We start from the raw sequence: 12,287 nt of genomic DNA, 5'->3' as shown, positions 1-12,287 counted from the left end.
TTTGATTTATTCTATTGGTATTGTAGGCGCTGCAGGTGCCTTCGTCGGAGGGATGGTAAGTGTTGTACCTCGTGGTGTAATAGGTGGTAAAATCGCCGGTTTTTTTGGTGGTAAATTGCTTGGGGAAGTAGCTGGAATTATCATAGAAAAACATGCAGCAACTATTGCTGGGGAGTTAACAAAAGTGATTATAGATAACGTTTTTGGAGACAAACCGTTCAGCTGGAAAGGCTTAGGAGAAGATCTTCTTACAGGAATACTGATTGATTATTATCCCACCAAGACTGATCGTGGAAAACGACAAAAAGCTGCAGATTTCTTTTTATCCAAACTTTTGGGAAAACTAATTAAAAATAAATCATGGGATGACAAGCTTCAGGTATGTTTATCTAATACTTCCTTTGAAAATGATATATATGCTATTCAAATATTTGTTTATATCAATGCAACAAAAAAATGAAATCATTAGAGGATTATCTTTGAACAAGAATTATACTTATCACGAGTCGATATATGTTATATTAAATGGTATTGTAACACAATCAAAAACTTCAATAGAAATAACAGATATGATAATAAAAATACCGAACTCCGAGGCAAATAGAAAAATCAAAAGCCCAAACACATCATACGAATGAAATCAAATGTCGTACTCTGGACTTGGTACGGGTATTTCTTATGTAGAAAATGGTGTATTAATAGTTATAAATTACTAGGCTTATAATTTAATACGCCAGACGCGCGTTTCGTTAACATTAGACTTATCAGTAACGCTCAGATCAAATTGGTTAGAACGCCAAACAAGTATAAAGTTGAAGAGCATTGAGAACCCAAAATTTCAAAACGGTGTGTCAAATACGGCTATGGTAATCTATGCCTGGGATTAAAAAATCCATAGTATTTCGAATAGTTCGTACTTTTGCAAACGGTAAATTAAAAACAATTGACCATATAATTGATATGCATGTCATCACCGAAGTGCTGACTACTGAGCTGGTGATACCCTCGGGCACCAAACGTCCACCAGCAGTGGTATCGACCCAGTGGTGTAAATAGTTGTGAAAGGTACAAGGCTTAAACCTGGTTTTATAGCTAGCTAAATCTCTCACTTGTAGTACACTTTTTTATTCCGAGTTGCACTTCATGAATGCAGTCTTTCCTAACGTGTTAGCTAGAGTTATGTATTTCAATGGATGACACATTCAGAACAGAAAAGACATTTCAGGCGTACGTGATAGCTTAATGAATTAAATGGCACTGTGAAAAACCTTTCTATTTGCATGCTTTTGGAAGGTTGGCTTAATTCGGATAAATCTATTGTGTTACTGTTATGAGTTGTTTTATCCCCTTTATCGAATAACAGTTTCCGGTCACCTCTACAAGTTTCCTCAAGATGCCTTTCCTAATTGGTGAAATATTAGTTGTACAGTTAAGGTTTTAAGCTAACAAAACAATCTAAATTGCAGTTGTGAACGATAACAATATACAAAACGTTGCTATGAATAGATGATGCATGAAAATGTAGCGTTTTTGGGATAAAATTATTATCTTGCTGAATAATCGTATGATAGATCACGCACCATATTCTATAATTATATGAACATTAAATATTATTCATTGCACTGTCTTAATTTAACGCTAAAAAGTGTTTTTGTTGACTGCTTTTTTTTGTGTGTTTTCTTTTAAAAAGATGTTTGTATTGTTTATTAGTACAATCACACACTACACAATATGCCTATACTTTAAACCGATACTAATCCTAAACCATTATTTACAGGACGCAAAGAATATTGCATCGAACTTATGGCCAGATGCATTTGATAAATTAATAGATAAAATAATAGAATGGATTAGATCATTTGATCCGGTAAGAACTATCTGGTTTATTAATCTAAGTTTTCATAATGTTGCCCTTGATTTGAAATTTCACACAAGATGTATTGCATATTGGAGTAATTGATGATGTTGAGTAGAGAATTATACTATGTAATGAAATATATATACATGTATATATATTTTCCGTTTTGTAAATTTATCCAATCGAAAAGTGATTCATCATGTCATAAAAAAATGTAATATTTTTTACGACGACATATATGTTGAGTTAAGTGGCTTGAGATTTCAACCTCTACGGATTTACTTGTTTTTGTACTCATTCATAGAAAGGGAAAACTATCTTGCAAAATTCTTTAATTTCCTTACAGATATATTAATAATGTCTTGTATCTCAATAAACCCCATTTCAGAGCTCGCTTGGGTTTCAAATGTCCCAGTGAAATTAAGAGTATACGTACCTCAACTAGAAGTTCTGCTTCATATGTTGTTCTTTTTCTCGACATAAATGAAGTTGATCGAGTATAAACTACTCTCCATGACACGTGCTGATCTTGTATTTTCTAATATCAACAACTAATTTATTAGCAATTGTTATTAGCAATTTATGCGTAACACTCGTTACAGAAAAAATGCTCCGAAAGGGTAATGTGAAAAAAACCCTCATAGATCGAAAACAAACTGACAACGGCTAAAAAAGAAAAACACAAACAGAGAAATAACAGTACTCAAGACACAACATAGAAAACTAAAGACTAAGCAACACAACCCCTTACAAAAACTGGGGGTGATATCAGGTGCTCCGGAAGGGTTAGCAGATCCTGCTCCACATGTGGCTGTGATTTTACCGATTGTGACATTGCGACATGGCATGTTTATAGTAATTTTGCACTTATCTTGTCATCGCACCAATCAAAGCAAACCACTGTCGCTCACTATCCGATTTCAAGCAAGTCCCACAAGTTTTGTTTTTCACCATGATTTGTATCTTCAACATCGTTTTATAAGATTTGAACATTTGTTAACTACCAGTACATAAATTTACAATTGACTTGCATCTACATGATGAATGAGTACAAGGCTAATTACATTTTCATTAATGTTTGTCTAAATGTAAAAACAGACCCTAGTCACGGAATTAAGGATTAACATTTTTAAAACCTAAAGGAAGAGGTTATTGTTACCAAATTCAATAATGGAGAAAAATGTCGTAGAAGACAAGAATTGACTATATAGAACGTGACAGAAATATGCTATTAATCAACATAATATAAATATATCAATAAGAAGGTGTGGTATGATTACCAATGAGACAAGTCTCCACAAGATACTTAATGATACAAAAATTATCACCGTACGGCCTTCAACAATAAGTAAAATGCATACCGCATAGTCAGATATAAAAAGTTCCGAAATTCGAACGAGAAAACTTATGTCATGATGTATGTACAAAATTATAAACGAAAAACAAATATTATAAACAACAAAAAATGACAAACACTGGATTATAGGCTTCTGACTTGGGATAAGCACATTCAGCATGTGGCGGGATTAAACTAAAATGAAAGCGACAACCCTGTTCTAACCCTGGACAGCGGAGTAATAGTACAAACTATAAAAATCAGTTGAAAAGGCCTTAACTCGTGATAGTTAAAGCAGAAATATACATAACAAAAACATGGACTGGACTTTGTATGATACTTATACATCCACACAACAAGAAGACACAGATATAAGAGTACTTGCTGTAACTGAAGTTAGTACAAAGCCAATAACAACTAATAAAAATGATACAAATAATCATGCTTCTAAAACTTAAAGGTTAATTTGAAACGTTGATCACAATCTTCTCTTATATTTAAACAACACTGATGACTATTAAGTTGACAAAGAGCGAGTCTGGCATAAAATAGATTGTCAGTAACTTTGATGAGTTTTTATGTTCCAAACAAAAAGATTAATGCGATATAATAGAAACAGTAAATTTAAAACGAGTACTGAAATTTGGACTTGTAAATAAAATTAGAGAACTTTTTTTACAGATGTCATTTTGTAAATATGCTACCAAGAAAAGAGTGTTTGATAAATATGATATATATCGATATAATGTTGTTTTTTTTTGCGCAGAATGACATCATTGGACCTTTAGGATATGGTGCTGCTCGTTTCATCCAAAAGGATACTACAATGAGTATAAAAATTCGATTTGAAAATGTCGCTAACGCAACAGCTCCAGCACAGAAAGTTTTCATAATTTATGAATTCGATAAATCCATAGATATGAGAACGTTCAAATTGGGCAAGTTTGGTTTCGGAAATTTTAATCATGAATTGAAGGAAAGAACACATTTCCAGGTACTATTTTAAATAAAATAGTTAGTTATGGTTGTGTAGTAGACTTTACATTTTGAACATCCTCATTTTTTAAATTGATATTATACGTTAACTTATTTTAGTACAAAGCTGAAATGTTTTAGCTTCAATTACCATATCAGACAGCTTAACATAATTCATATACTTGTTTTGAAAATAACATGAATCAACGCAAAAGAAGATGAAAATATTCGAGTGTACAGACATAAGATCGAAATCTACATATGATACGTATTGGACTAATATATGCTGCCTTATAAAATTTGTGATGTATTTTCATATTATTTTCATGCTTATTTGTTTGTAATTTCCTTACAAACATTGGTATCACAGGCTAAATAACTATAAATTTAGTTAATTTTTCAATTACGTAGGTATCTGTAAATTTGACTGAAATATATGAAGGTTTGTTTGTTCGCGTTCGAGGTGGATTGGACATATTGAAAAAAAGAGTTACTTGGGAGTTTCAAACAGTTGAGGCCAGTACAGGTATTAAACCTTAATGAATAAAATGTCATTTATGCTTTAATCATAAAATGTATAGGGTTGGTATTTTCATTTAAGGTCTCTCTAGGGCATTATGCAGCAAATAATAACTAAGGCATGTTCTTATATATAAAGCCGCTTTCGCTATTTGCTTTTCAAAAAAAGATTAACAAAATATCAAAAACCCTTTTTAGCTCACCTGGTCCGAAGGGCCAAGTGAGCTTTTCTTATCCCTTTGCGTCCGTCGTCCGTCGTCGTCCGTCGTCGTTAGCTTTTACAAAAATCTTCTCCTCTGAAACTACTGGGCCAAATTAAACCAAACTTGGCCACAATCATCATTAGGGTATCTAGTTTAAAAAATGTGTGGCGTGACCCGGCCAACCAACCAAGATGGTCACCATGGCTAAAAATAGAACATAGGGGTAAAATATAGAATTTGGCTTATAACTCTGAAATCAAAGCATTTAGAGCAAATCTGACGGGGTGAAATTGTTTATCAGGTAAAGATATATCTGCCCTGAAATTTTCTGACGAATTGGACAACCGGTTGTTGGGTTGCTGCCCCTGAATTGGCAATTTTAAGGAAATTATACCGTTTTTTTGCTATTATCTTGAATATTATTATAGATAGAGATAAACTGTAAATAGCAATAATGTTCAGCAAAGTAAGATCTACAAATAAGTTAATATGACTAAAATGGTCAGTTGACCCCTAAAGGAATCATTGCCCTTTATAGTTTTTTTTTTTACCAATTTTCGTAATTTTTCCTAATCTTTTACAAAAATCTTCTCCTCTAAAACTACTGTTCCAAATTCAACCATACTTGGCCTTAATCATCATTCAGGTATCTAGTTTAAAAATGTGTGCAGTGACTCAGCCAACCAACCAAGATGGCCGCCATGGCTAAAAATAGAACATAGGGGTAAAATGTAGATTTTGGCTTATAACTCTAAACCAAAGCATTAAGAGCAATTCAGACATGGGAAGAAATTGTTTTACTAGTCAAGATCTATCTGCCCTGAAGTTTTCTGATGAATCCGACAACTGTTTGTTGGGCTGCTGTCCCTGAATTGGAAATTTTGAAGGAAATTTTGCTGTTTTTGGATATTATCTTGAATATTATTATAGATAGAGATAAACTGTAAACAGCAATAATGTTCAGCAAAGTATGATCCACAAATAAGTCAACATGACCAAAAAGGTCAGTTGACCCCTTAAGGAGTTGTTGCCCTTTATAGTCAATTTTTAATAATTTTGTAAATTTTGTAAATTTTTGTAAATTTTAACAAAATATTTTCCTCTTTTACTAATGGGTCAAGTTCATTATAAATTGAGATAATTGTAAGAAGCAAGAATGTTCAGTCAAGTATGATCTACAAACACATTAGCATCACCAAAACACAATTTTGTCATGAATCCATCTGTGTCATTGTTTAATATACACATATACCAAGGTGAGCGACACAGGCTCTTAAGAGCCTCTAGTTAAAAATATACCATTTTTTTTAAAGGGTACAATATAGTTGTTTAACTAATCCGATTGAAATAAGGTTCATAAAATTAACTTTTAGACTGCCAATTAAACAAATCTACTATATAGGAAAAGTTTTTCGGGGAAATATTTTGTCATTTAATCTACTATCAACAGATCAGCAATGATGCTATATTTTTTTTTCATTTGTTCATTCGTTTTCATTTCCCATTTTTTCTTCAACCCTCAACTATATTTATGTTTTCTTGTTTGTCATATCAAGCTTAATTTGACGCTATATAAAGTAAACATAAAGAAAACAAACTCATCATAGATACCAGGATTAAGTTTTTGTATTTACGCCAGACGCGCGTTTCGTCTACAAAAGACTCATCAGTGACGCTCAAATCCAAAAGAGTTAAAAAGGCCAAATAAAGTACTAAGTTGTAGAGCATTGAGGACCAAAATTCCTAAAAGTTTTTATATGTTAAAATGTTCCTATTATTTGCCATGTTAATATGAATTAAATGATATATCGGTTAAGTTTCCGCACTTCATTGTCAGTTTAGAATTTTAGAATATTTTCAAAATGTTTGAGATCCTCATCAATAAAGCATTATTTTATTGTTTGACAGTTCAAGATTATTTGAATGATATTAATGAGATTCCTCAGGAATATTTTATTCGTTTGTGCGATGTCGTTACAGCATTATGTTGCAGGCATTTCTTTTTCTTTTTATATAACATACTAAAATTATAGTCTGAACAAATGTTCTTCACTTTTGTACAGTGTTTACAGATATTTATTTACAACTTAGGTCTTTCTCCGAGCGATCCACGTAAAGGATTTCTCCCACCAAATAATGGGACCGATGGGCAAGGATATGTTACGTTTTCTGTCAAACCAAAGACAGATGTTAAAACCTTGACAAGGATTGATTTAAAAGCATCTATTTATTTCGACCAGAACGAACCGATTGATACACCATTGATTTTTAATACGGTAAGAAATTATTAAGAAATATTCTTTCATCCACTTGCAATTTGTATTCATAATGTAATTTTAATAAAAAAAAATGTTTTAAAATCAGTTTAATTCATAAACAATACGACATCAAGTATTTGAAAGTTAACACAAAAAGTTATTACATTAAAAAAAAATACATATAGATTATTTTCATGTTTGTCCACCTCTATGTTTTTAGACGACTTACATTCTTCTATACAGCATGTTTCCTTTAATATTACAAATGAGTTTATCAGAGGTGATTTGATGAGTACACATGTATATCAATATGAATAGTAAAATATATTAAAATGAAAAGGGAAAATAACAAAAATACCAACTCCCTGGAAAATTCAAAATGGAACGTCTCTAATCAATGGACAAAATCAAAAGCTCAAATACATCAATGAATGGATAACAATTGTCATATCCTTAACTTAATAGTGCGGGCATTTTCTTGATTAGAAAATGGTTGATTAAACCTAGTTTTATAACTAACTTAATCACTCACTTGTATGAATGTCGCACCTATATTGGCAATGATATGTGAACAAAATAAAAAAAATTAAAAATAATAAAAATAAAAAGTGGTACGCAGTCAACATTGTGTTATTATCTTAATTGCTATAAAAACAAAAAAAACATAACAAAGAAAAATAACAAGAGGCTCTCAAGAGCCTGAATCGCTCACCTGGTAAACAGTGCCTTATTGAACATATAGAACCATGCCAGGCAAACATGTACAGCTATTTTTGGAAGTAGCACAACAAATTATTTTTTTTGCAAATTGCAAATTGAAAATTTCAGGACAGGTAGACCTTGACCTAATACATGTTTTAACTTCTAGTCTTATTTGCTCTAAATGCTGGAGTTTTTTAGATATAAGCCAAAAACTGCATTTTACCCTGTGTTCTATTTTTAGCCATGACGGCCATGTTTTTGTACAAAATAGAAAATAAAACACAAACTTTATTTTATACACCCTACTGATCATTCAGTTGAAGTTTGGTTGAATTTGGTTGAGTAGTTTTAGAGGAGAGGATTTTTTAAAGTTAGCAAATATGATGAACAAATTGTGAAAAAATTGTCATTAAAGGACAATAACCCCTTAACTGGTCAATTGACAATTTTGGTCATATTTAACTTATTTGTAGATCTTACTTTGCTGATCATTTTTGCTGTTTACAGTTTATCTTTATCTATAATGATATTCAAGATAATGACCAAAAACTGCAAAATTTCCTTAAAATTACCAATTAAGTGGCAACAACCCAACAATGGTTTGTTTGATTCGTCTGAAAATTTCAGGGCTGATAGATCTTGACCTAATGAACATTTTAACCCCTGTCAGATTTGCTCTAAATGCTTTTGTTTTTGAGATATAAGCCAAAAACTGCATTTGACCCCTATGTTCTATTTAAAGTAAGGGCGGCCATGTTTTTTGACGGATCAAAAATCGAAGCACACACTTTGTGCAGGATAATCTAAGGAACTATCATGCTAAGTTTCATCCAAATCCATTCAGTAGTTTCAGAGGAGAAGATTTTTTAAAGTTAGCAAATATGATGAACAAATTGTGAAAAATTGTCATTAAAGGACATTTACCCCTTAAGGGGTCAATTGACAATTTTGGTCATATTAACCTATTTGTAGATCTTACTTTGCTGATCATTTTTGCTGTTTACAGTTTATCTTTATCTATAATGATATTCAAGATAATGACCAAAAACTGCAAAATTTCCTTAAAATTACGAAATAAGTGGCAGAAACCCAACAATGGTTTGTTTGGTTCGTCTGAAAATTTCAGGGCTGATAGATCTTGACCTAATGAACATTTTTACCCCATGTCAGATTTGCTCTAAATGCTTTCGTTTTTGAGATATAAGCCAAAAACTGCATTTGACCCCTATGTTCTATTTAAAGTAAGGGCGGCCATGTTTTTTGACGGATCAAAAATCGAAGCACACACTTTGTGCAGGATAATCTAAGGAACTATCATGCTAAGTTTCATCCAAATCCATTCAGTAGTTTCAGAGAAGAAGATTTTTTAAAGTTAGCAAATATGATGAACAAATTGTGAAAAATTGTCATTAAAGGACATTTACCCCTTAAGGGGTCAATTGACAATTTTGGTCATATTAACCTATTTGTAGATCTTACTTTGCTGATAATTTTTGCTGTTTACAGTTTATCTTCATCTATAATAATATTCAAGATAATGACCAAAAACTGCAAAATTTCCTTAAAATTACCAATTAAGTGACAGCAACCCAACAATGGTTTGTTTGATTCATCTGAAAATTTCTGGGCTGATAGATCTTGACCTAATGAACATTTTTACTCCTATCAGATTTGCTCTAAATGCTTCCGTTTTTGAGATATAAGCCAAAAACTGCATTTGACCCCTATGTTCTATTTTAAGTAACGGCGGCCATGTTTTTTGACGGATCAAAAATCGAAGCACACACTTTGTGCAGGATAATCTAAGGAACAATCATTTTAAGTTTCATTCAAATCCATTTAGTAGTTTCAGAGGAGAAGATGTTTGAAAAATTGTTAACGACGACAGACGACGACGTCGACGACGACGACGACGGACGCCAAGTGATGAGAAAAGCTCACATGGCCTTTTAGGCTAGGTGAGCTAAAAAGGCATATCGACAAAGCATATAAGCAAAAACGAAAGATAAGAATACAAAAAATAACCATAGCTCAATAACACAATGACGTTTATAACAAAAAATAGACAATACAGAAACTATTAATTTGCAAAGAAAAAATAAAATAATATTATAACACGTTATTAAGATGATAAACAACGTCAGTACTAAAACAATATACCTCAAGACCGTTGTGTGTTACTTGGTCAAGTGAACTTCTTCTCGTTTAATCCATGTTCTAGCGTAGTCTACAATGGTATCCATAATTACTTTAAAGTTATGGTTCCACTTTATGTGTTGGGTTTCTCTTAACTTAGGACCATGTGACCTTTCGGAGATGTTGAATCATGTTCAGATCCTCAGTAATAACATGACCAGAGGCGCTATAAAGGCGAATTGGAACAGTCACATGTCAAGAGTTTTTTTTTATGCTTTCTAAATCAAGGTCGTGCAATTTTTGCTTATTGTTAAATACTCTAGGTGCAATGATTTTGGTGTAGTTATAGAATACAATAGGAACAGACTGATTTGGAATTAAAGAGGAATTTGGGATATTACCTTCTCCTGATGTACAACGTTAGTGGTGGTGATTGTATCAAGTCCTACTGGTAAACTGAACAGGAAGGAAATTCCTCTTTTCCTCATGTGAAGTTTCCGATCTTGCTGGATTGAAAATAATTAGATGCAAATGAAACAACTCTCCATTAGAGACTCTCCATAAAAGATCACCATTATATGTCACATAATGGCCTTCAAGAATGAGCCAAAAGCGCTGCCGCATAGTTTATTATGAATGTTACAGACATCGAACTTCCTATTTGTCATGTGATGTAAAACTTTTTAATACAGTTATTGGCAATTTTTTAGCTTTCTGGTAACAGTTACATTACGTAAGTCAGTCGCTACCCTGATATACCCTGTCTTTTGTATTGTCTTCTGGTTTCGTGGTTTATATATTTTGTCGGGTACTTTATGACGGATGGCGTTTGGTGTCTTTAGCAGAACAGATTTATTATTTTCACATTATTCAATTCCTTGTGTAATGTGGCCTTCGGCTGTTGTCTACTCTTTGGTCAGGTTTTTGTCTCTTTGATAGATTCCTTATTTCCATTCTCAATTTTATTGAACAGATAGATGACTCTCCTCCTGAAATTAATGGCTCTGTTGTCCAGGAAATGCTGAGCTCAGAAATTTTGGCAGTAGCAATTTCCTATCATGATATAGGATCTGGATATCAATCTACAGACGTCCTACTGAAATCGGGTTTGATTATTTATACATATTTGGCAATGGTATTCACAGAGTATAGAAAATTCTGTTCCACTAATACATGTATTTATTTACAAAAAAAATACGAAAACATTTCAATGACCATACGATATTTGTTTAATATTACAATGAAGATAATTAGAGATGATTCATTAAAACTTTCGGAAAACATTTAACTTTTCTTCAAGACGTTAGCAAAACAGCTGCCTTTAATCAAACTTTGTATAAAAAAAACTCCAAGGAAAATTCAAAACCGAAATTCTGTCATCAAATTGCAAATTCAACAGCTCAAACACATTAAACGAAATGAATGAAATGAAATCTACCTGACTTGGTACAGACATTTTCTGTATAAAATGGTGGTTAAACCAGATTTTATAGCTTTCTAGATCTCTAAAAACTTGTATAGCAGTTGCATAGAATTATATTATATTGACAAAAATTAGAGTACATTAGTAAACTCTGTGATATAATCTTCGTCGCGTTGAAAAAAATGTCAACAAAGGGAAACAAAATGGTATAAATAAAGACACCCCAAGCATATAACAAAATGAATGACGAGAATACAAAAAGTGACAATACATTGGAGGGATGTATGTACCGATCCATGCCAAAAGGATATTACCAAAAATGAACTTAACAGTAAAGGTGAAAAAATATACAAAGTCAATTAAAAATAGAACAGTATATCACTTATTTGAGATGATAAACAACGTCAGTACCTAGACTCTATACATCAAGACCATCATGTTTTATTTTGTGAAATTGATATGAGGTATATATCAACAAGGTCTTGGAATCTTCCGATGAAATTTTTAAAAGAAAAGGACGCTGGTTCATCAAGTTTCTACTTGAAAACTGGTGACGCAAACATGATCAAGAGTCACCGTAAAGCGGTAAAAGGCAAATTTGTATTTGGAATTACTTTGGGTAAAAAAGACATGTCCTTGTACATAAACCCTGCCAATAGAAAATTATTAAAACTGTTCGTTTTATAGAAAAAAATACATATATACATCAACTATCAACCAATCAAAATCCTAGATATTTAAAAAAAGTGCGATCAAAGTTACACTGCTGTATAGTTTTTGATAAATAAAACTACCTTGGGGGGAAAAAGGTTCTTACAATTGTCCAATAGGTAACGATTTGTCATCAGGTCACGTTGTAAATATAAATATAGGCAAT

The 12,287-nt window shown here is 32.2% G+C and overlaps 1 protein-coding gene across 1 annotated transcript in view; it reads left to right on the top strand.

Moving 5' to 3' along the window:
* LOC143065048 (uncharacterized) overlaps positions 1–12,287 on the top strand; it is a 101,179-nt gene that overhangs the window by 70,480 nt on the left and 18,412 nt on the right. The window contains exons 25-30 of the mRNA XM_076238353.1: positions 27–379; positions 1,778–1,867; positions 3,961–4,188; positions 4,581–4,695; positions 6,983–7,167; positions 10,961–11,093. Of these exons, the coding sequence (XP_076094468.1) occupies positions 27–379; positions 1,778–1,867; positions 3,961–4,188; positions 4,581–4,695; positions 6,983–7,167; positions 10,961–11,093 (1,104 nt within the window). The remainder of the gene's footprint in view (positions 1–26; positions 380–1,777; positions 1,868–3,960; positions 4,189–4,580; positions 4,696–6,982; positions 7,168–10,960; positions 11,094–12,287) is intronic.

This window comes from Mytilus galloprovincialis, chromosome 2, assembly GCF_965363235.1.
Source record: "Mytilus galloprovincialis chromosome 2, xbMytGall1.hap1.1, whole genome shotgun sequence".
Taxonomy (NCBI): domain Eukaryota; kingdom Metazoa; phylum Mollusca; class Bivalvia; order Mytilida; family Mytilidae; genus Mytilus; species Mytilus galloprovincialis.
The sequence above is the reverse complement of the archived record's forward strand: the minus strand, read 5'-3'. Positions and strand labels throughout refer to the sequence as shown.